General features: G+C 46.2%; 1 protein-coding gene across 2 annotated transcripts in view; it reads right to left on the reverse strand.

Moving 5' to 3' along the window:
- Positions 1-26366, reverse strand: part of SLC41A3 (solute carrier family 41 member 3) — an 84019-nt gene that overhangs the window by 37089 nt on the left and 20564 nt on the right. For both annotated transcript variants that reach the window (XM_012502200.2, XM_003275558.4), the window contains exon 3: positions 6868-6975. In XM_012502200.2, coding sequence (XP_012357654.2) covers positions 6868-6975 — 108 coding nt within the window. The remainder of the gene's footprint in view (positions 1-6867; positions 6976-26366) is intronic.

Genomic DNA, 26366 nt, shown 5'->3' on the forward strand with positions numbered 1-26366 from the left:
TGGTAACTACAAAGAAAACACTTATAAAATATAAACAAAAAGGAATTAAGAAGGCAATCAAAACATATCACTGCCAAAAAAAAAAAAAAAACACCACAGAGGAAGGCAATAGGGAAGAAATAAGAGACAAAAAAGCTATTAAGACACAGAAAACAAATAAAATTGCAACAGTAAGTCCTTTCCTATCAGTAATTACTTTCAATGTAAATGGGTTAAATCCCCCAATCAAAATACAAAGACTGGCAGAATGGATTAACAACAAAACAAAACAAAAAACAGGATTTAACTATATGTTGTCTATAAGAAATTCACTTTAGATTTAAGGATACACAAAGGTTTATTGTGAAAAGATGGTAAAAGATATTCCATGCAAATAGATGCAAAAGAGGGCAGGGGTGGCTATGCTAATATAAGACAAAATGGACTTTAAGTCAAAAACCATTACAAGATACAAAGAAAGACATTATACAATGATACAAGGATGAAATCACCCCAAAGATAGAACAATTACAAATGGTGAAACACGTTTTACCAAACATTAAAGTTCCCAAAATACATGATGCAAACACTGACAGAACTGAAGAAAGAAACACAGAGGTGTTCAATAATAGTTGGAGACTTCAATACCACACCATCAATGATGAATACAACAACCAGACGGAAGATCAGTAAGGAAACAGATGGTTTGAATAACACTAGGAACCGACTGGACCTAAAAGACATATACAAAACTCTCCACCAAACAATGGAAGAATACACATTTTTCTCAATGAAATGTGAACATGAAATATTCTTCAAGACAGATCATATGTTAGGCCATGAAACCAGTCTTAATATATTTAGAAGATTAAAATCATACAGAGTATATTTTCCAATCACAAGGGAGTAAAAGTAGAAATCAACAGACAACTGAAGAATCTCCAAAAACGTGGAAATCAAGCAACACACACTTGAACAACCAGTGGGTCAAAAAAAAAAAAAATTCCAAAGTAAATTAGAAAATATCTCAAGACAAATGAAGATGAAAATATAACACATCATAATTTATAGGATGCAGTGAAAGCAGTTTTAAAGGGAAATTTATAGCTGTAAACAATTCCATTAAAAAAAAGACCTCAAATAAACCACCTAAACTTATACCTTAAGAAACTAAGAAAAGAGCAAACTAAACACAAAGTTCACAGAAAGAAGGAAATAATAAAGATTATGGCAGGGATAAATAAAATAGAGAACAGAAAAATAACAGAGAAAAATCAATGAAACTAAGAATTGATTGGTTCCTCAAAAAAAAAATCAACAATTCAAAAGCCTTTAGCTAAATTGACTGAGAAAAAAAGAAGTCTCAAAAAACTATAATTAAACATGAAAATGGGACATAACTACTGATTCTACAGAAATAAAAATGAATACAAGAGAGGAAACTGTATCCAGACACACTAGGCAGCCTAATTGAAATAGATATATTCCTGGAGAAACAATTTACCAGGACTGAATCATGGGAAATACAAAATCTGAATATACTGAAAACTAAGAAAACGAAACCAGTAATTAAAATCTCCCAACAAAGAAAACCCAGGACCAGAAGGCTTCACTAGTGAATTCTACCAAACATTTAAAGAAAAATTAACACCAATCCTCCATAAACTGTCCCAAAAAATTGAAGAGGGAGAAATACTTCCAAATTCATCCTATGAAACAGTGTTACCCTAATACCAAAGCCAGACAAAGATACTGGAAGAAAAAACTACAGACCAATATCTGCTGAATATTGATGCAAAAATCTTCAAAAAATACTAATAAACTGAATACAACAGTATATTAAAAGATTATGCACCATGACTAAGTGGGTTTGTTCCTGCAATACAAGATAGTTCCACATACAAAAATCAATCAATCCATGTTAACAGAATCAATAGGGAAAAAGACCACATGATGAAAAAGCATCTGACAAAACTCAACACCTTTCTGTGATTAAAAAAAAACACACCCAACAAACTAGAAATAAAAGGAAACTACCTCAACGTAATAAAGGTTATATGTGAAAATCCCACAGTAAACATCACTCTTAATGGTGGCAGACAAACTTTTGCTCTAAGATCAGGAACCGGACAAGGATGCCTGCTTTCACTACTTCTATTTAACACACTACTAAAAGTTCTGGCCAGAGAAATTAGGCAAGAAATAAAAAAAGTAAAAGGTGTACAAATTGGAAAAGAAGAAGTAAAATTACCTCTGTTTGCAGATAATGTAATCTTATATGCTGAAAACTCTAAAGATTATACACAGACACACACAAATTTTTATAATAAATGAATTCAGCAAAGATGAAGGGTACAAAATCAACAAACAAAAATCAGTTGTGTTTCTATACAATAACAATGAATAATTCAAAAAAGAACTAAGAAACAATACCATTTATAATAGCATCGAAAGGAATAAAATACTTATGAATGAACTTAACCAAGAAGGCAAAAGACTAGTACACTAAAAACCACAAAGTGTTTCTGAAGAAATTCAAGAAGACACAAATAAATGAAAACACACACCATGTCCATGGACTGGAAGACTTAATATTGTTAAGATATCAATACTAGGCTGGGCATGATGGCTCATGCCTGTAATCCCAGCACTTTGGGAGGTCGAGGCAGGTGGATCACTTGAAGTCAGGAGTTCAAGACCAGCCTGGCCAACATGGTGAAACCACTTCTCTATTAAAAATACAAAAATTAGCCAGGCATGGTGGCAGGTGCCTGTAATCCCAGCTACTTGTGAGGCTGAGGCAGGAGAATTGTTTGAATCTGGGAGGTGGAAGTTGCAGTGAGCTGAGACGGCGCGACTGCACTCCAGCCTGGGTGATGGAGTGAAACTCCGTCTCAAAAAAAAGAAAAAAAAGAAAAGAAAAGAAAAGAAAGATGTCAATACTAGCTGAAGAATCTACAAATTTAATACAATCTCATCAAAACCTAAACATTAAAATATTTAAGCAAAAAAACTAAATGCTGGCCAGCACAGTGGCTCACGCCTGTAATCCCAGCACTTTGGGAGGCCAAAATGGGCAAATAGCTTGAGCTCAGGAGTTTGAGACTAACCTGGGCAGCATGGTGAAACCCTGTCTCTACAAAAAATACAAAAATTAGCTAGGTGCAGTGGTTCATGCCTGTGGTCCCAGCTACTCAGGAGGCTGAGGTGCAAAGATCACTTGAGCCTGGGAGGCAGAGGTTGCAGTAAGCCATGTTCATACCACTGCACTCCAGCCTGGGTGACCCTGTCTCAAAACAAACAAACAAACAAGAACTAAATGCTGTATTTTGATGAAATAGAAAAATACATTCATAAATTCCTATGGAATTTAAGGGACCCTGAATAGCCAAAACAATCTCAAGAAAGAACAAAGTTGGAGGTCTCATACTTCATGACTTCGAAACTTATTACAAAGCTACAGTAATCTAAATGGTGTGGTATAAAGACAGGCATGGAGATCAATGGAATAAGATATCCCGGATATAAACCCTTAAATATATGGTCAAATGACAAGGGTGCCATGGACATTCAATGGGAAAAGGACAGTCTTCAAAAAAATAGAGCTGGGAAAACCAAATATCCACATGCAAAAGAATGAAGTTGGATGCTTATGTTACACCATGTACAAAAATAAACTCGAAATGAATCAAAGACCTAAACGAGAATTCAAACTACAAAAGTCTCAAAAGAAAACATATGCAAAAAGTTTCAAGGCATTAGATTTGGCAATGATTTCTTGGATATGACACCAAAAGCACAGGTGACAAAGGCAAAAATAGATGAACTACATGAAAATTAAAAACTTCTGTGCATTAAAGGACATAAGGCAAAAAGGTATCCTACAGAACTGGAGAAAATATTTGCAAAGCATATACTGATAAGAGATTAATATTCAGAATATATAAGGAACTACAACTCAACGACAGAACAACCAAAAAAAACTAATTAAAAGATGGGCAAAGGACTTGAATAGACAGTTTTCCAAAGACATACAAATGGCCAACAAGCACATGAAAAGATGCTCACCATCACTAGTTATTAGAAAAATTTGTATTAATTTTATAAGCTAAAAGAAAGAGAATTGATAACTTTACAACATTGACTTTTGCCATTCAGGAACTTCATCTCTCTCCAGATTTTTATTTCTCTTTATAAGGCTTTGTAGTTTATTTGTATAGGTTTTGCCCATTTTGTTTTGAGGATTATTCTGAAACTATTTAAAAACTGGTTAATAGTTTGAAGGGAATCTCTTTTTAAATTATACCTTATAAACAACTATTTCCAGTGTGTATGGGAGTATATAGAGACATGTTTATGTATGTTAATGTATATATTTTATTTCATTTAGATGTTTTGAAACTGGCCCACTTTACTGTTTGTTTTACAGTTTTCTAAGTGATTTGCTTAGATTTTCCAAGAAGGCAAGCATATCACTAATAAAATAAGTTTTTCTCTTCCTTTCCAATGTTTAAGACTCTTACTTTCTTTTCCTAGTTTATTATACTAGCCAGAATACACAGAACAACATAAATAAAATATTCTTCTGTTTCAAGTTGCACTAAGAGTATGTTTGTAAGTCACATATGGGAGTTGAAGGCAAAACTAATAGACAGAGATTGAAGGTAGATCAGAGGGGGCCAGTATGGAGCAGGGGAGTGGGCTGCAACAGCAACAAGAACTTTCCAGGGAGATGGAGGTGTTCTGTGTCTCAACTAGGGTCACAGCTACACAGGTGTATGTATTCGTCAAAAGTCATTGACCTGCAAACTTAAACCCTCTGTTTTTATTGTTATCAATTTATACCTTAAGACTGATTTAAAAAAAAAAACAAACAAAATAAAACCTTTGAAGGTTCTACTGTGATGATAATGTGTCTGCTCTCCTTTGACAGATTGTTGTAGTGAATTACATTAATATGGCCAGGCGCGGTGGCTCATGCCTGTAATCCCAGCACTTTAGGAGGCCAAGGCGGGTGGATCACGAGGTCAGAAGTTCAAGAATTACATTAATAGTTCTTTTTTTCCTCTCATGTTTTACATATTTTAAGAGAATTAAAACACTAAGATATGATCATTGTAGAGAAGTGTTTAAAATGTAGTTACGGGCTGGGCACGGTGGCTCATGCCTATAATCCCAGCACTTTGGGAGGCTGAGGCGGGCAGACCACTCGAGGTCAGGAGTTCAAGACCAGCCTGATCAACATGGTGAAACCCTGTCTCTGCTAAAAATACAAAAATTGGCCGGGTGTGATGGCACACACCTGTAATCCCAGCTACTTGGGAGGCTGAGGCATGAGAATCACTTGAGCCCAGGAGGCAGGGGTTGCAGTGAGCCGAGATCATGCCACTGGACTCTGGCCTGGGTGACACAGCAAAACTGTCTCAAAAAAAGAAAAAAATGCAGTTAAGCATTATGAAACAAACACCTGAAATGCCTCCATGGCAGAGATTACTATCAACGTTTTTTTCCCTCCCAAACACTGACCAAAACAATTGTGCACACACATATGCATGTGTATACATGAGTTGTGTGTGCATATGTGTGGCTGTATCATGTTACCAGCTGCTCAGACATTTCCACATCCCACAAGGCTCCACATGATCTGGCCCCATGTGTTAGTTTCCTCTCGCTGCTGTAACAAACTTAGTGGCTTAAAACAAAAGAAATCTATCCTCTTATAGTTCTAGAGGACAGGAGTCTGAAATGAGTCTTATGGGGTCAAAATCAAAACCTCATTCCCTCTGGAAGCTCTAGGGGAGAATCTGTCTCCTTCTCTTTCCCAGCACACAGAGCTCCATCTCTTGGCTCACGGCCCTTCCTCTGTTGTCAAAGCCAGGAGCACAGCATCTTTCCTCTCTTATGCTGCTTCCACTACATGGTCTTTTTTCCTGTCTGAAATGTCCCTCTGTTCCTCTCTATAAGGACCCCTGTGGTTACACTGGGTCTATCTGGATAATCCAGGACAATCTCCCATCCCAAGGGGCTTCTCTTAGTCACCTCTGCAAGGGCCTCTTCCCTATAAGTTAACATCCATGGGTTCCAAGACCAGGACCTGGTTATCTTTGGGGCTACTGTTCGGCCACTTGCACCTCACCTATCTCTTCAGCCTCATGTTTGGCAGCCCCCTGCCCCCACCCCACCTGCCCTCTGCTCTATAGCTACGTTGCTGTCCTCTCAGTTCCTTGAACACACCACAACCTCCTCTTGTCACAGTCTTTATCACCTATAGGATATCACATGGGCATCAGAGAAATGGAGAAACCATTCTGTGTAGTAGAAGGGAAAAAGCTTCAGTCTCCTGGGATAGTTGGGAAGGTGTGAGAAGAGCTGGCAAAGCTAGGAACTGTGTTGGTTCAAGAGCCCAGAGAAGACACCTCCAGTGATCAAGCATTCAGGGAGCCATTCTGGGGAGCAGAAGCCACTGAGAAAGGTTAACCTGGGTGACAAACCCTTCCGGTCTCCTTCATGGAACCCTCCATCAGGTCTGCATTGCTTGCTGTGGCTTCTGTGTGAATGCGTGATGGGGCTGAGCTCAGGGTCCAGGTGGATGCGGGTGGCAGGATGGTATGCAGACTTGGGGCACATGGCAACCACTGACATTTAGGTCAAAGGAGGAACAGGGGCAAATGGGATTGTGCACATCCCTCAGTCATCCAGTTTGGTAGTGGAAAGCCAAGACGTTGGGCTGGGAGAGGGACAATGGACAGCATCATGAGGTAACAAAACCCAGAAATATCCATTGTTTTGGAGAATCCAACCCACCGCCCACGAGCCAGGGGAGACCAGGTGGTAGGGACGGGCCTGCCCCACGTTGTGGTCGCCTCGAATGTCCAGGTGTCCACTTACAGCTGTGGAGAGTCTGGATGCCAGTGTCATCTCCAGGTTCCCCTTCAGGCCCACCAGGGGCGGCACCAACGTCAAAAGGTCTTTCACCTCCACAAACACAGGCCAGTGCTGGTAGGGAAACAGTAAGGAGATAAGCCAAACACACACGTCAGCAAATCTCTGGAAATTTCTTGAGAGAACCTTCAGCAAGTCACTTTTCACTCCCTATAAAATGAACAAATAGGACTAAGTAGTTTCTTAAATGGCTTTAAACTAAACAGAAATAAATGAAGCCGTGAAAACCTTTTAGTGCTGTTCACTGAATCAGCATCAGAGGCCAAAGCACACTGGGGGCTGGGCCAGGCTGGAGGCCAGTGGGTGGCAGCCATGCTGCGTGTGCTCTGCACCATGGACTCTGTAGAGGCATGCACAGGTCCCAGATGAGAAAGTTGGGGAGTTTCTCATGAATGGGGAGGCCTAGAAACACCCGCAAGACGGCTGGGTGGAGGAAGGGCCCTGACACTACCGGGGATCAAGGATCTTCACACAGGCCATGCAGGCCCTGCCTCCCTCTGCCCCCAGGTCCAGAGATTGCATGCACGCTGCCACTGAGCACCCTGTGGGGCTCAGGGTTTTTAAAAACAGATAGAATATGCCTCTTAGACTCCCACACAATAATAATGGGAGACTTTAACACCCCACTGTCAACATTAGACAGATCAATGAGACAGAAAGTTAACAAGGATACCCAGGAATTGAACTCAGCTCTGCACCAAGTGGACCTAAAAGACATCTACAGAACTCTCCACCCCAAATCAACAGAATATACATTTTTTTCAGCACCACACCACACCTATTCCAAAATTGACCACATAGTTGGAAGTAAAGCTCTCCTCAGCAAATGTAAAAGAACAGAAATTATAACAAACTGTCTCTCAGACCACAATGCAATCAAACTAGAACTCAGGATTAAGAAACTCACTGAAAACCGCTCAACTACATGGAAACTGAACAACCTGCTCCTGAATGACTACTGGGTACATAACGAAATGAAGGCGGAAATAAAGATGTTCTTTGAAACCAACGAGAACAAAGACACAACATACCAGAATCTCTGGGACACATTCAAAGCAGTGTGTAGAGGGAAATTTATAGCACTAAATGCCCACAAGAGAAAGCAGAAAAGATCTAAAATTAACACCCTGACATCATAATTAAAAGAACTAGAAAAGCAAGAGCAAACACATTCAAAAGCTAGCAGAAGGCAAGAAATAACTAAAATCAGAGCAGAACTGAAGGAAATAGAGACACAAAAAACCCTTCAAAAATTAATGAATCCAGGAGCTGGTTTTTTGAAAAGATCAACAAAATTGATAGCCCGCTAGCAAGATTAATAAAAAAGAAAAGAGAGAAGAATCAGATAGATGCAATAAAAAATGATAAAGGGGATATTGCCACTGATCCCACAGAAATACAAACTACCATCAGAGAATACTACAAACACCTCTACGCAAATAAACTAGAAAATCTAGAAGAAATGGATAAATTCCTTGACACATACACCCTCCCAAGACTAAACCAGGAAGAAGTTGAATCTCTGAATAGACCAATAATAGGCTCTGAAATTGTGGCAATAATCAATAGCTTACCAACCAAAAAGAGTCCAGGACCAGATGGATTCACAGCCGAATTCTACCAGAGGTATAAGGAAGAACTGGTACCACTCCTTCTGAAACTATTCCAATCAATAGAAAAAGAGGGACTCCTCCCTAACTCATTTTATGAGGCCAGCATCATCCTGATACCAAAGGCTGGGCAGAGACACAACCAAAAAAGAGAATTTTAGTCCAATATCCTTGATGAACATTGATGCAAAAATCCTCAATAAAATACTGGCAAACCGAATCCAGCAGCACATCAAAAAGCTTATCCACCATGATCAAGTGGGCTTCATCCCTGGGATGCAAGGCTGGTTCAACATAAGCAAATCAATAAATGTAATCCAGCATATAAACAGAACCAAAGACAAAAACCACATGATTATCTCAATAGATGCAGAAAAGGCCTTTGACAAAATTCAACAACCCTTCATGCTAAAAACTCTCAATAAATTAGGTATTGATGGGATGTATCTCAAAATAATAAGAGCTATTTATGACAAACCCACAGCCAATATCATACTGAATGGGCAAAAACTGGAAGCATTCCCTTTGAAAACTGGCACAAGACAGGGATGCCCTCTTTCACCACTCCTATTCAACATAGTGTTGCAAGTTCTGGCCAGGGCAATTAGGCAGGAGAAGGAAATAAAGAGTATTCAATTAGGAAAAGAGGAAGTCAAATTGTCCCTGTTTGCAGATGACATGATTGTATATCTAGAAAATCCCATTGTCTTAGCCCAAAATCTCCTTAAGCTGATAAGCAACTTCAGCAAAGTCTCAGGATACAAAATCAATGTACAAAAATCACAAGCATTCTTATACACCAATAACAGACAAACAGAGAGCCAAATCATGAGTGAACTACCATTCACAATTGCTTCAAAGAGAATAAAATACCTAGGAATCCAACTTACAAGGGACGTGAAGGACCTCTTCAAGGAGAACTACAAACCACTGCTCAATGAAATAAAAGAGGATACAAATGGAAGAACATTCCATGCTCATGGGTTGGAAAAATCAATATTGTGAAAATGGCCATACTGCCCAAGTTAATTTATAGATTCAATGCCATCCCCATCAAGCTACCAATGACTTTCTTCACAGAATTGGAAAAAACTACTTTAAAGTTCATATGGAACCAAAAAAGAGCCCGCATCACCAAGTCAATCCTAAGCCAAAAGAACAAAGCTAGAGGCATCACGCTACCTGACTTCAAACTATACTACAAGGCTACAGTAACCAAAACAGCATGGTACTAGTACCAAAACAGAGATATAGATCAATGGAACAGAACAGAACCCTCAGAAATAACGCCATGTATCTACAACTATCTGATCTTTGACAAACCTGACAAAAACAAGCAATGGGGAGAGGATTCCCTATTTAATAAATGGTGCTGGGAAAACTGGCTAGCCATATGTAGAAAGCTGAAACTGGATCCCTTCCTTACACCTTATACAAAAATTAATTGAAGATGGATTAAAGACTTACACGTTAGACCTAAAACCATAAAAACCCTAGAAGAAAATCTAGGCATTACCATTCAGGACATAGGCATGGGCAAGGACTTCATGTCTAAAACACCAAAAGCAATGGCAACAAAAGCCAAAATTGAGGAATGGGATTTAATTAAACTAAAGAGCTTCTGCACAGCAAAAGAAACTACATCAGAGTGAACAGGCAACCCACAAAATGGGAGAAAATTTTCGCAACCTACTCATCTGATAAAGGGCTAATACCCAGAATCTACAATGAACTCCAACAAATTTACAAGAAAAAAACAACCCCATCAAAAAGTGGGCGAAGGACATGAACAGACACTTCTCAAAAGAAGACATTTATGCAGCCAAAAAACACATGAAAAAATGCTCATCATCACTGGCCATCAGAGAAATGCAAATCAAAATCACAATGAGATACCATCTCACACCAGTTAGAATGGCCATCATTCAAAAGTCAGGAAACAACAGGTGCTGGAGAGGATGTGGAGAAATAGGAACACTTTTACACTGTTGGTAGGACTGTAAACTAGTTCAACCATTGTGGAAGTTAGTGTGGCGATTCCTCAGGGATCTAGAACTAGAAATACCATTTGACCCAGTCATCCCATTACTGGGTATATACCCAAACAACTATAAATCATGCTGCTATAAAGACACATGCACACATATGTTTATTGTGGCACTATACACAATAGCAAAGACTTGGAACCAACCCAAATGTCCAACAATGATAGACTGGATTAAGAAAATGTGGCACATATACACCATGGAATACTATGCAGCCATAAAAAATGATGAGTTCACGTCCTTTGTAGGGACGTGGATGAAACTGGAAATCATCATTCTCAGTAAACTATCGCAAGGACAAAAAACCAAACACCGCATGTTCTCACTCATAGGTGGGAATTGAACAATGAGAACACATGGACACAGGAAGGGGAACATCACGCTCCAGGGACTGTTGTGGGGTGGGGGGAGGGGGGAGGGATAGCATTAGGAGATACACCTAATGCTAAATGACGAGTTAATGGGTTCAGCACACCAACATGGCACATGGATACATATGTAACAAACCTGCACGTTGTGCACATGTACCCTAAAACTTAAAGTACAATTAAAAAAAAAAAAAGAATATGCTTCTATCCCATTAAAAGTAGAAAAATCAGTAACTTCAAAGACAGATGAAAGGGATTCATGCTTCAAGGAAAATGGAAGAGAAAACATTTACTGGTAGAGGTGAAAACAATTCTTAACTGTTTAACGTGCAATTAGATGTTCCCCTAAATCAGTTTTAATGCCCCATCTGATCCTACTGATTTATTTTGCCTGTCTGGCTGCTACAGAGATCTTTGATGCCTAACACTAGAAGCTTCTCCTGGTTTTGGAATTCTAGACCTGGAAACAAATCCCTGCTTTGTCATCAAGGAGAAAGGCGGCCTGGGATCTAGGCCCTGTCCATCCCCTACAAGGCAAGAGCTGTGTAAAGATGTGCAAATCCACCCAGCCTCTAGGGACTTGGACAGTCATCCACAAGCTGCCCAGCAACAGGCTTGATGGGGCGTGAAGGTGAAGAGATCAGGCCAGAGGCCCTTTAAGACTCCTTTCTGCTCTCAGACCAAGGAAGATGAGCACTGTTTAGTTTCTTCCTGTACCTTATCTACTAGGCTGTGGAATTCAGAATCCAGTTCCAGCTCTGATGGAGTTCTGAGTTTGCCCTCTCTTAAAACTTGAGAAGAAAACAATGCCACCAGGCAGGGTGTCCTCCCACACCTCACAGTCTCCTGGTGGCATCTGGCCACAGCTCTGTGCAGCTGACCTCTCAGCCTGCACACCCTCCACATAGGGTGGGCCTCCGTCCTCAGCAGGGGAACCAAGGCCATCACGTACTCCCCAGCTGGCCTTCGGGCACCACCACCCACACCCTCCCTAACCTCCTGTGGAGCCCAGCGTGCTCGTGGGCACTCTCTCTGCCTATACCCAAGACCCAGCACCCACCAACCCCAAAGTCACAGCAAACCCCTCCTTTCAGCCTGCCCCACCCAACAGCCTTCCACCTGCTCTCTGAGCACTACTAACTCTGAACAAGTGCCTGTTCTCACCCATCACCTTCAGTGCTGCAACTCTATGGCTCTCACCGTCTCGCTAAAGGAAGTGGTGGCCTTCTGATGGGTAAGCCCCATCTGCTACTCTCCCTGCACGGTGGCACTGTCCCCCGCTCCACGGATGTAGCACCTGCTGATAGGCACAGCTCTGTACCCTCTCCCCTGGCCTCTGGGCTTCTACCCCCCAGTCCTGTGCCAACCTCACTATCCACCCCGTCTTGGCCCCTATTCTTCCTCCTGACCATGTTAATACTGACCTTCCTTCCTGCTTTCTCTTCAGTTCTCCTTTCTCCCCACACCCTCTCCCTTCCACAGCTCGAGTACCCTTCCACTCCACACACAGCACTATCTTCCAGCAGCCACCCCACCTGCTCCATGCTCCCGGGGCTTTCAGCAGGAAGCCTAGGTGGGAGACGGGGTGGGGGAAGCTGAATCCTGATGCATGGTGGTCCCATCCTCCTTACCAGCCGTTGCTATGACTGGTCAGTGAGATCTGAGAAGTCCTGTCTGGTCACATCGGGTATCACACAACTCTGATGGGACCAAAGTCGACGGACACTGGCTGAACTGTGTCCCCCAAAACTCGTATGGTGAAGTCCTCATGCCTACTACCAAAACATGACTGTATTTGGAGAGACTGTCTTTAATGAGATAACTAAGTTGAAATGCAGTCATGAGGGTGGGTCCTAGCCCAGTATGAGTGGCATCCTCATTAGAGGAGGAAATTAGGACCCAGACACGTACAGAGGGGAGACCATGTGAAGACACAGGGCCATCTGCAAAGCTCAAAAACCAACCCTGCCAATACTTTCATCTCAGACTTCCAGCCTCCGGAAATATGGAAAAAATCAGTTTCTATTGTTTAAGCTACCTCCTCTGTGGTATTTTGTTATGGCAGTCCTAGCAAACTAATACAAATGTAAAGTGAAAAAATACTGGGTGACACTGTTAATCCAGTAATTAAACAATTCTGGCACTGTCCTATCTCTAGACTTCTTTACAGAGATAATAAGTGTCTTTGTTTTTAAAGTCCCTTTGAGTTAGGTTTCCTGTTACCTGCAGCCAATAGCAAATACACTGACCGAAACCCTGGGATTGTGTGGGTGCCTCCCAATGTCTATGACTCAGAAGTCTCTGTGAGCATCAGATCTGCCCATCCAACTCTGACTGAACCCTGGACACCCCACAAGAACCTCAAACCCCAAATCTCCAAACTTCTCCTTGCCACCCGTGTCCTTCCTGCTCTGCCAGCCAGGACTCAACGCCTTCTTTTCCCCAATCTGACATTCAAGTCATCACAACTTTTAAATTCTGCCATCGCCCTCTCTAGCAACACTGTAAAGATGCCTATATCAGTCATTGGGTAGGCCTAAATCATCAGAAATAATGATTCTTGCACTTGAGGGGCTCTGAACTCTGCCCACAGTCCCCCAGCTCTCCCCTGCTCCTCTGGCCTCACCCTCAGGGTCATCTTTGACACCACTGCCTGGGGTGAGTTTTGTGGCACAAATATGACCCCATCACTCAGCCACCTGTAACCCTTCACTGCCAACTCCTCTCCTGAGTATACCTAACACATAAGTCCTATGAACCCCAAAGACACACAAGCATATGTCGAGAACAGTCAGTGCAAACCCACAGCACTGGAGTCAGAGGTGGGGCTGAGACGGCTGAGCACAGAGGACTCTGCTGGGGCTCTGCTGAGGATGCGCCAGGTGGGGCTGCAAAGGCCCCTGTACCTTGAGGTGGTCCATGGAGCCGCACACAGGATTTGTGTGCTCTCCTATGTGTCTATGCTACCCTTCGATAAAACCAGCAAGACACTCATTTAACATAAAGCAAACACCTGCTACACTCAGTGCACAGCACACCCTCTGGGCAGAATAGACACAGCCCCTCACTCCTGCCCAGTATCACTGTCCCCATGACAGCAGCCACCCGTCTCTCACTTTCCACAAATGCACACTATCATTCGCCCATATCTTTGCACACAAATCCCTCTGCTTGGAATGTTCACGTCTTTTCAGGGCATCCTGGAAATTGCTACATTACCTTTAAAGTCCAAATCAAATTGTCCTGCTCCTCTGCAGATCCCCTGACTCCTAGGAACAATGACTGCTCCCTCTTCCTTCACAGGCAAACACCTGCTTGTGGCCTCCACTCCCTGCCCAGCCCTCCGGAACACCTGACAGTCTCTCTCCCCAGCATCAGCGGGGTGGTCTCAGGGAAGGAGCGATAAGCTCTCAGCACAGCTCTAGGATGAGGCTATTGGGGGAACAAATGGGTATTCAGGTTGCAAACCCACAGAAGCACAGGCTTTCTAATGGGGGGCTGGCCAGGATGCAAAAGGCCACCCCAGCCCCAAAAGGGGATGAGTGTCCCATCAATTGAGACAAGCAAGCAGAAGCCACCTGGGAGGCATCGTGAGCTCACATTAGGAGGCTGGGTGGCCTGGTGGGTACAGACTGCCCCTCTCCAACTTGGACCCAGGGGCACAGAAAGACTCTGAGTGGCCATTAGGAAGGAGGTGCTGCGTACACTCGGGAACATGAAATGCTATTTGGGGTGTCCTTGTGGGTTGAAATTTTAAATTTATATTTACAGATTAAAAAGCAAAACTGCGGGCCAGGCACGGTGGCTCAGGCCTGTAATTCCAGCACTTTGGGAGGCTGAGGTGGGTGGATCACAAGGTCAGGAGTTCGAGACCAGCCTGGCCAACATGGTGAAACCCCGTCTCTACTAAAAATACAAAAAAATTAGCTGGGTGTGGTAGTGGGCGCCTGTAATCTCAGCTACTTGGGAGCTGAGGCAGGAGAATCATTTGAACCCAGGAGGTGGAGGTTGCAGTGAGCCAAGATCACGCCATTGCATTCCAGCCTGGGCGACACGGCAAGACTCTGTCTCAAAAAAACAAAAAACAAAACTGCATAGTATAAACCACATATGTATATGTTTACATGTACATAGAAAATTGTCTTGAAAGGTCCACAGCAGTGGTGATACAGATGAGGGGACAGCCTTCCTCTATTGCTTGGGTGTATTTTCCAATTTTTCTAAACTGACTGTACGAAATGTTTCAGTTGACAGATAGCACAAACCTCTCAATGATTCCAATATGCTGCCCGAACCATGCTAGGGGAGAAACAGACTGTGATAAGCGAATCTCCGTCAGCACACGCCTCCACTGCAGGGAGACTGCCATGGCCCTCCCACCTGCACCCCGAGGCTCCAAACCTTGTCCTTTTTTACCAGGGGCCACACCAGGATGCTGCGGGCTGGGCACACTGCAGCTCTGCCCGCAGCGGCCATGCCCCCACCCCACAGGGACCACAGCACACAGACTCAGTCATCTGGTCCTCACAGTTCTGTGAGGTGGGGGCTTTCATTATCCCCATTTTACAGATGGGGAAATCAAGGAAGAACAGTGTGACTAAAAATCCCCTCCACTGGTGAGTGGCAGACTCTGCCACCCGAGCCCACATGCACTGGGAGGAAGGTGGTTTGAGCTCCTTGAGCTGAGGAGGCACATGCAGGCTAAGGTTCTGACAAACCTCCATCATTCTGCGAATCTCTAATGCTGAGGTCTCAGCGTTGGAGGTCCCTCCTGCCAGCCTCACTGACACCCGGGATGCCCAAGCAGCAAGGGCAGGTTGAGGGCTGCTCTCCCACTGTGGAGGCCCCTCATGTCTCCAGCCTGCCCTGTCTGTGGTGCCAGGAGACCCAGTCTGTGTGTCTCCCACCCCTGATCCCCCAAACACCCAGTACGCACTTGAACGGTGTTCATCACCAGGCCGGCCGTCATCATGCACAAGCCGGACAGCAGAATGGGCACCACGACCTGGCACATGATGGTGAAGAAAGACTCAGGCAAGACCCCATGTGGGGACCGGGTGAGCTCACAGCTGAAGCCTCGCAGCTTCTTGCCCTGAAAGCAAAACTCCAGATTCAGCTGGGTGACCACCATGGCCAGGCAATGCACCACGATCCCAGGAGCACGAAGTTGGAGCCTGAGGTGCTCCAGTCCTCTCCTCCTGGCCCACACCAGGATGCTGTTCCCAAGAAGTCCACACAAACAGAAGCTTCCCAGTCACCAGGTGCCCTGTGCCTGCAGAGAGTTCCCCAACAGCCCCTTGGCCGAGGGCCAGCACAGATGAGTGAGGAACAAAGGCCAGTGTGACTCAGGGCCTCATTACAGAGACTCTGCCAGGCCCTGCTGTCCCTCCCTGAAGGTCAGGCTCTTGTCAGACAGTGGCTGTGTGTCCGCCGGGACCTCCCTCTGCCAGCCTGCCATGGAGGCTCACGGTCCCTCTGCACCGGCCTTGACAGCAATCAGCAGCCCAGCAGGCCGGTCCATACTGGTTTGGGCTGGACAGAGCTGCAGCCCACTTGGTGCCTGGCCTTGGTGAGTGCCCACACAGAGGTCTGCTGCCACCTCGCCCTGTGCAAGTGTCCTGGGCTGTTCCCCTCCTGGCAGAGGAGGGCCTGGGGAGATATCAGCACAGAGGGGCTGCCTCCTCGGGCCAGCTCTACAGACCTCGAGTTTTATTCCTCAATGTCAAGCAGTCTGTGGGTCCCCAAGCAGGAAGCCACGCCCTGGGTCATCTCAAGTTGTGTCCAGCCAGGGGGTTCATGGCCACAGGAATCTGTGTTCACAGAAAAAAACGCAGCCCTGTTCTCCCTCCATGGCCTGGAAGACTCATAAACATGCTTCTAAAGTGGCCTCACTTTCTTCAGCTACAAAGGTCAGACTGGCCCTGCTGACCCCTCCTCACCCAGAGAAGGAGAAGGGGCTGGGAAGCCACCTCTGACTCCTGGGGTTCTGTTGTTGGGTGTGTCCTCTGCGCATTCCACAGGCACCAGGAACAGAATGTTCAGGCCTGAGGGCAGGCTGGGGCAGGCAGAAGCCCGAAGCTGGGGGTCAGACTCACACCAGCTGAACCCAGCACTGTGGACGGGTCTAGGCCTCACTTCCACTCCCATCCCTAAACTGTCACCCTAGTGGGCCCATTACCTGGTTCTCCCGTCGGACAGCCTATCCCAGGCTCAGGTGCAGACCCCGGCCTGGAGTCCACTGCCCTCCCCAGTGTGGATCCTACCGGCCTCCCCAAGGCTGTCCCTGCAACTGAACTCCAGACGAATTTCTCCAGCACCTGTTCCCCTCGTGCCCCCAATATTTCTTGCACTGCGTCTTTGTGCACACCCTTCATTTACTCATTCATTCAACAGATATTTTTAAGCCCCTCATAGGAGCAATGCATAACGGGCCCTAAACTCCAGCACAATTCCCATTGAGAGCTAGAGTTTCTGTCCCCCTCTTCCCTCTGTCCCCACAGCTTAACCGAGAGAACAAAGTGGAAGAGACACTGTGGCAGTCAGTTTCTGGGCGTGGATCTTAAGAAACTGACAACTTCTATGTCCTATCTCTTGGGCTGCTCATGTTCCCACCTACTTTGCTGTGAGGAAGACCACGTGGTCACACGTAGAGGCCGTAGGCCAGGGTCCTGCCCACAGCCCAGCCTTGCACATGAGTGGGCTGTCTTGGGCTGGCCCAACAGCCACCACGCAGAGCAGGCGGTTCTTCTCACCGGGCCCTGCCCAACCTGTAGATTCGGCATCAAACAATAATTGGCTTTAAACAAACTGCTAGGCTTTGGTGTCCTTTGTTATGTAGCCATAGTTAACTGCATTTGGGGAATCTCTTCCCCATCCGTGATCTCGCTATTTCAGATGTAGCAACTCCCAAACCTCTCACAGCCCAGACCTCTCCTCTGAGCTTTCAGATCATATACCTAGGCTCTGGTAGGGATGAGCATGTGTCTCACTCCACCAGTCTCTCAGGACTGCCACTTCCAAGCCTGCCTCTCCCAAGTGGCCTGCTTCAAGGAAAGGTTCTGCCAGAAATGCAAGCCTCACTCTGAGCCCCTAGCATCTCAGTCCCACATCCACTCTGCCTGTCCCCACACCTCTCCCACAGCTGTCCCCCACTCCCGCCCACAGACGCTGCCTTTACCACGGCCCTTTGTCCCTCTAATCTGTCTCCTCACAAAACCAGTGTGTGCTCTTCGCAGGCACAACCCACAGGTGCACTGTGAGGATGGCCCTTGCTCGCACATCCTCCACGGCCGTCAACACACTGCCTGAGAAAGGAGCATCCGGACCCCTTGCAATCTGGAAAGACACATCCACGTGAGCCTCCTTCTTTCAAGTACACGGTCATATGCTGCAGCAGCAGAGGGAATTTCTCACGACCCTCACGGGGGCCATGCCCATGCTCCTCCCCTCTGCTGCAGGCCAACACATCACCCAGGCTAAACGTCTGCCAGGCCTCGTGGCCAGCTGAGGCACCTCCTCTCAGCCAGAGCCTAACGGCTCTTTCCCCAGAATTCCCAATGTACTCTCTGAACCTCCCTGAAGATGGGTCCCACTTTTCCATACCAGAAGCATGAAATGCAGGTGTATCTGCTCTCCCTCCCTGGCACGCACCCCTCCTGAGAACACAGCCCTTCTCACTGCTGCAATCTTGGGGATTCTCCATGGCTCCATTCCACAGATCAGCACTTAGGGCCTAGTAATTGCCAGCCTCCGCCCTAAATGCCAGGGTACACTGTGAGCAGAATGAACACAGGTTATCAGATAGTCAAAAAATAAATAAATAAAAATAAATAAATAAATAAATAAATGATGATCTGTGACAAGTGCTCTGAAGCAAACCCAGGGCATAACGAGGGCACAGAGCAGACTCGGCCACACGCAAACAGTCATTGCAAATGAATGAAGGAATGCCCGTAACAGTCACTGCAAATGGATGAAGGAATGCCCATTTGTTCCCTTGTGCAGCACTCTGTATTTCTCAGAGCTCTCTCACATTCTATCATTTTCACAACAGCCCTGGGATGTTCACAGGAACTATAGCATTCTGTTTTGCAAATGAAGAAAATGAACAGTTTCCCAAGATCACACAGCAAGTTAGTGTCAAAGGCAGGCCAAGACCCTCAGCTTCTGGGCTGTCACTCCTGCCTGCCAACCCCATCGCTGCCCGTCATCCGTGGTTAGGATCAGTTTGTTCAAACAGGAGATTGAACCAGCAGGAGGAAGAGAGAAATGGCCTGATTCTGACAGAAGTGTTGCAGAAGGTTACTGGTTTAAAGGCATCACCTGGTTAAAGACAGAGTCCTCTGTCTTTAAGGCTGGCCTAGTTTCCCTGGCTGCTCAAGGCCTGTTGTGGGATGCACATTCCCAAGGCATACCAGCTGAGCAGCCCCCAGACAGGTGATCACTTCCTTCAGGTGTCAGCACCTCTGGCAGTGTCGTCATAGTTTTGGACGTGGTCAAACATCATCACACAACGTATAATCATACACAGTGAATCCTGGAACCACCCTCATCAGCACAGGAGACGCAGAAATAAACAACCATTTGCATACTCTCATATAGAAAGAGGTGTCTGATCAAGTAAGTTACAAATCATTACAAAAATGTTTCTCAAATCTGTTTAAAAATTGAGTGAGAGACCTGGTGCAGTGGCTCACACCTGTAATCCCAGCACTTTGGGAGGCCGAGGCGGGCAGATCACCTGAGGTCGGGAGTTCGAGACCAGCCTGACCAATATGGGGAAACCCTGTCTCTACTAATAATACAAAAATTAGCTGGGCGTGGTGGTGCATGCCTGTAATCCCAGCTACTCGGGAGGCTGAGGCACCAGAATCACTTGAACCTGGGAGGCGGAGGTTGTGGTGAGCCGAGATCATGCCATTGCACTCCAGCCTGGAAAACAAGAGCGAAACTCTGTCTCAAAAAAAAAGTGAGAAGGATACACATACACACGTGCACACACAGTGAAACGTTCAGAAGGATATATACCAAAATGTTAATAGTAGTTGCCTTTGGGTGGTGGGTTCATAAGTAATCTTTATTTTATAATTTTCTGTCTATTCTGACAATTATGATTATTTGCTTTTATAAATAAAAAAACTATCAAAAGCAAATAATGTAATTATATAAGAAAAATGACTTTGCTGTGAAAACCTGAGAACAAAACATGTCAACATAGCTCACTGGGTTATAATCCAGAAAATCAAAAGTGTGGTTTTAAAAATAGCTCAATAGCACAGCAGAAAAATCTCAAAGAGCTTGAACTAGATTCCAGCTGCATGGAGCAGCAGGTGGAAGCTGGGTCCGGCGGTTTCTATGTGACCTTCGCTGGGCCTCCAGCCCACCCCACAGCCCACAGCATGAGCAAGTGGCACAAGATCAGTGGTGCTCACCCATCAGGGGCATCAGGACCACCTGAGGAGCTTCTGCAACAGGCCGCCCAGGCCCCACAAAGACCACAGGATCAGAATGCTGAGGACCACTGATCTCTGCCCACTGCCTCGTTCTTACTGGGGTGTGTTTTCAGGGGAGGGTCCACAGAGCGTGGGCAGGGGCTCTGGAGTACATTTCTGACACTGCAGTGGGAACTGCTCGTTTACCAGGAGCAGTTTCCAATGCGGCATCCAATTCATTTCTCAGGGTCACCTTGACCCTTGGCAGGTTCTGGGCCAGATGGTCATTCTTCCAGGCATGAATTCTTCCCCCATCTTGTTCAGGTCTCACATATCAGGCCAATTAAATTTTAAATAACTGTTAAGGTTCTTCTTTATTTTCTGCTTCTGATCTCGACTGTCAGAACCCACCCACAGGTGAAGATGAAAGACTTGTCCACCCCCTGCCAGGCTGGCCTGCTCCCGCACTGTCTCCAAGCAGCCTCTCTTGCCTCCCCTGCAACACCTCCTCCTGGGGAAGGGGGATCCTCTTGGTCTCCCTCTGCAGGGCCGCTCCCACCACTTGCTGGAGCACACAGCCCTCACTGCTATCAACGTTGACCCCAGAACCTGCTGTGTGAGCGGCATGAGGGCAGGGCTGTCTGCCTGGCACAGGTACACAGTATATGCTGCCTGAATGAGTGAATGAATGAATGAATGAACGAACTGCTGTGGCCCTCACCTGTCCAGGGCTGGGTGTCAAGGGTCCACCATACCCTTAACCCAAGGGTGAGAACCCCTCCCTCACCAATGAGGTGAAGAGGAGGTGACCATAACAACTGGCTCACAAACAGATGGGCCCACCGTGACTGAGGACACCTGGCCAGCTCTACCTGCCTGCTCTTTGCTTGCTAACAAGCCCACACAGCCAGTTGGGATGCAACTGCCAATTGCTGGCTTGAACCTCTGCTGTCTCTCTTGGGCTCTGTCATCTCCTCCCACCCTAAAGGGTTGTTTTCGCCCCCATGACGAGAACCACTGTTAACTGACTAAAGGCTGGTGTGAGTCTGGTGGGTGCTCCCTGGCACTCCTGCCACCCGGTCTGACGTACAAATTGGCTTGACAAGATGAGACCCCACAGACCCTCCCCTGCTCACCATTAAAACAGTTAATACTACCCAATGCAAATTACAACAGGACCTTCAAGGAGGGAAACTTATTATGTGAGACTTAAATAGGGTATGTCAATCCCCCTGCTTCTCCTTTACACAGGCCAATATGGCTCGTTCCTAAACCTGGAGAGAACGAAAGGGTGCCTCCTGGTGGATTACCACCGCCTTAATGGCATGACCCTGTCCATTCAGACCCCCACATCCAATACCGAATATTATTGAAATCACTGACTCCATCCAGATCAACTGGTACTTTGCTGCTATAGACTTGGCCAACACGTTCTGTTCAGTGCCTATTTCACCAGCCTCTCAGACACAGTTGGCCTTCACCTCTAAAGGGACACTAGATACCTTTTCCAGGCAGATACCTTTTCCAGGTCCACGGGGACCTCCGCAGCTCTGCCATCACACACAGTCATGTGGCCAAGGTCTCCCCTGCATCTGCCTTTCTCAGGAGCACAGTTACATTACACTGATGATGCCCTCCTCCACAGAGGCTCTTTTGACACACTTATTAAGGGCATACAAGTAACTCACAAAGGCACTCACAAAGAGAGAGGGGGCCATCACCCCACATGTGGTGTGAGGCCTGGCACCTTGGTTAAATGCCTGAAAATTATTTGGTAAACTGAGAGCCATCCCCAACACTGCAACAAAAGAACTATTAACCTTCTCAGCATCCACAACATTAATACAAGTCTCCAATATCTTTTAGTTCTCTTTGGGTTTTGGAAGCAACATATTTCTCATCTACAAATTTTACTTATGCCCATTTATGCTGTCATCTGCAAAGCAAGCCAACTCAAACGGGCCACTCCAACAAAAGGTTCTAGGATCTGCCCAAGTTAAAATCAGCAGTCACTCTTATTAGCGCCCCCAGAAACGCCTTCATGGAAGACAGGGGCATTAGCAACCTCCCCTCAAGCCCTAGAGTCTGCAGGCTGATGGCCGTAAGTTGTCTAGGGGCTGCGGATCCAGGGAAATGCTCTCCTCCACCCCACACTGCGCACCATCAGAGGAGTAGCTGCTGGACACATGCTAGGCTCCCCTGGAAGCATAGGTTCTCACAGACGCTGTGCCTGTGACCCTCCATTCCCACTGCCCATTATGCCTTCACATGTGGCACCCCCAAGCTCAGTACAGCTACTGAGGTCTCCTTAAAAATAGAATGGAGCCAAACCTGGGCTCTCTGGCATATGCCACCTGCAGGAGGGGTGGTCTCCCCTGTCCTCAGTCCTTTGCCAGACGTCACGGTGCCAGAGGAGTCATCCCTCCCTGGGCCCCTTGGCTACCCAAGGCCCCTTGAGATGGGCTGGCCATTCACGGTGGGAGCTATAGGCTTCATGGAGGGTGCTGCCGTGTAATATGCAAGGGAGCTCAGGGGAAGGCTGCTGCTTCCCATCTTAACCAGGAAGTTCCTGATAAAGAGCAAACCTCCAAGAGTCAGCGCAGTGGCCAAGCATCAGGCAATCAACAGCATGGGCGCCCTGGCCTGCTGGCAGCTCCCTCTGCACCTGGGCACAGGCTGTTGGCCCAGGGCCTCAAAGCTGCCCCACTTGGGGGTAGAGAGCTCTGGAAACTTCCTGCCTCACTGACACACAAAACATAATAACAGGGTAACAAATGCCTACACATATACTACAGCCACACACAAGGCCTCAGACAGTCACTCCTGATCCTCTCTAATGTTCAGGCATGGCCGACAGTGGCCAAGGCCCTCATTTCCTTCTTGAAATATAGAGCACCAGCTCTGCAGGAAGCACCCAGTGGAGCCTCTACTTCCCGGGTGGGCCACAGGCAGCCAGGGTTAGCAGGAGGCACATGGGCCCCTCAAAGAACTCTGATGAAGTGACAGGTGGCAAAGGGACCTCCACTGGGTGTCACCACTGTCACAGGCACTGATTAAGCCAGATCCAACCCCCCCAGGGACACACACTCCCCATACCCAGGCCACTAAATCCCTCTGTTGCCCTTCCTAGACACAAAACAGACACTTTTCAAGGGCACCACATGGCACTCTCCCTCCTGGCCAAGGGTCTACCCTGCTTCCTGGAGAGGCTCTTCTATTACCTGGAAGTCTCAGTCACCATCAAGACTTAAGCTGGCATCAAGCCATCAATGGGTCAATGGTGGGGTAAGGCCTAAAACTACGAAGTGCTGCCTCAGCACCTGGAGAAAGCAAGATGCTGTGAGCGGCATGTTCCCCTCCTGACTCTGCTCCTGTGGATGAGGTTCCCAGCCCAAGAGCCTCCTTATCTCAGGGCAGGAACTGTCCCTCCACATCCCCGAGGAGCATGCTTCAGTTTCTGCCACCCTGTGGAATTACGCATATAGTCAGGAATGGAGGGCGGGTTTCCCACTCTCGTTATGACAAATCTTGCCCCCCACATCCCCTGCTGGCTCACTCTCCTCCCCCGTGGCCCTGCAAGGTGTGTAGCGTCCTCCTGCCTGGGTGATTGGTATGAGGACTAACAAATTGCCGTGGTCCTCACCTGTCCAGAGCCAGGTGTTGAGTGTCCACCATCCCCATAATCCTAGGGCAGGACCCCCCACCCTCACCAGCAGAGTAAAGACAAGGCAATTAAAACAGGCTGCTCTCACCTTCTCCCGCACCCCCAGTCTTCTCTCTCTGCCCACATGGAACACCCCTCCAGCCAGCCCTCTTGCCCTCCTGGCCTTTCTAGACTGCTCCGTGTCTCTGTAAGGCCACAGCTTGCCTGGAGACCCCCGTTCTTCCCGGCACATGCACACAATGCTCATCCCAGTCCACCCACAGAATCCAGGACTGGATCAGTTTCTGGAGACTGCTGGCATTCCTGCCTGCTCGACGCATTCCAGTGAGAAGTCCTGGTGGAATTTCAGAAAGATTAACTTGGATGAACTTGGCCTCATCAGGTAAACCCTTTGAAGGGAGCAGGCGCTTCCTGAAATCAGAGAGGGATTTCACCCAAGGGAGGTTTCTCCACTGCTGCCTTTGAAGATGGAAGGGCCACATGGCAAGACACAGGAGTGGCCTCGAGAAGTGAAGTGCAGCCCCTGGCTGACAGCCAGCAAGGAAATGGAACCACAGTCCTTGAGCAGAGATCCCAGCCATACCATGCCTGCACTCTGCCTTACAGAACTATGAGCTAATCAATGCATGCTGTTTTAAGCTGTTAAATTTGTGGTAATGTGGAACACGGCGATATAAAACTGATACATAAACCACATGTTGCCAAATCTTCTGAGTTTTAAAGAGGAGCTGAATATAAGCACTGTAATGAAAAGCTTCCAGTTTTGAAATGTTTGCACTGAACTGAACACTAACCAGCCAACAATCCGATGCAGACCAGCACGACAGCTGTGTACATCCACTTTGAACCTCTCATATATGCAATGGAAAGAAAGCAGACTTATAGCACAGAGTTTTCTTCTTCATGGGAACACATCCCTAGTCTCTAATATGTGCTGCCCTGTGCACGCACACGGGCAGATGGGCACCTGTATAAAAAGCAGCTTCTGTTTCTAAGGAGGGCAGAAGCTCAGAGCCTTAGAAGAAAGATGACGGAGACTGTATTTTAAAAAATGAATGCATAACAAAAAGCCACCAAAAGCAAAGTCAAAAGATAAACGAAAAAAAATAGGAAACATTTATAATCCACATCACAATGAAATGACCAATTTCCTTAATATATACAAAGCCCCTAGGCATCAATAAGAAAACAGAAAAACACCCCATAGAAAAATGAGCAAAGAATATAAATAGAAATATCAAGATCCTCAACCTCTCTCACTCATAATAAGAAGCACAGATCACACTATAATGACCACAACGGGCAGCAGCCCTCGAGGAAGGCCCCCGACCCCGCCTCCTGGTACCGATGCTTTTAGCCAATTGCTTCCCCTGGAATGTGGCTGAACCTGGTGACCTGATTCTCACCAACAGAAGCAAGGCCATGCCGCTTCTATGACTAGGTTACAGAGGACAGTGATGTCTGTCTCGCCAGCAGACTCTTTTTCTGTCTTGGACTGTACCCATGATGGAGACGCCCACATGGACAGGACCTGAGGGGGCCTCTGGGCAACAGCAGTGAGGAACTGAGGCTCACAGTCCAGTATCCGCCAGGAATGTCACCCTCTAAGTGAGCTGGGCTGGTGCCACAGCCTCAGGAGAGACCATGAAGCAGAAAAGCCAGCTAAACTTCACCTGGATTCTTTACCCACAGTAACCATGAGATAATACATGCTATTATATGAAGCCTGTGTGTATCCCAGTAATACACACAGGCTTAATATAATGTGTGAGTTTTGAGATAACTTGTTAGGCATTAAGAGAAATTAAATTAATCCAATGAAATGCAATTTCCAGCTGGCAGATTACTAAAGATCAAAAAGGTTGAAAAAACCTGTGTTGGTGAGTGTTGGGAACGAGCATTTCCCTGTGGTACTGGAGGAAGTATGACATCCTACCACTATGTGGGAGTTCAGTCAGGGTAGTGGGAAAAATTATAGAGGAAAAATTATAAAGATAGTTATAGGAAATAGTCACAAACCTTCTTGGAAGGCCGGGGTGTTGCATAGCTTCAGTAAAAGATTTAGCTGAAGGCAGCCTAATCCTCTTTACCTTGAGTTGACAGCAGAAGAGCAAATAACAAGGGAATGTGGGGGAGTTTATCTAAATAGCTTGTTTACTCATGTGGTCCTAAGACAAACCTTTGATCATCTGTAGGACTGCTCTCTCTGGTGGTGGGCAACCAAATTAATTACCCACAGGTGTGTTGACTCAAAGCCTTTGTCATTTAATCTGTACTAAATAAATATGAACTTCGCCGGCTTATGGAGCGATGCTGCAGACTCAGAG

Source organism: Nomascus leucogenys, chromosome 21 (genome assembly GCF_006542625.1).
Source record: "Nomascus leucogenys isolate Asia chromosome 21, Asia_NLE_v1, whole genome shotgun sequence".
Lineage (NCBI taxonomy): Eukaryota > Metazoa > Chordata > Mammalia > Primates > Hylobatidae > Nomascus > Nomascus leucogenys.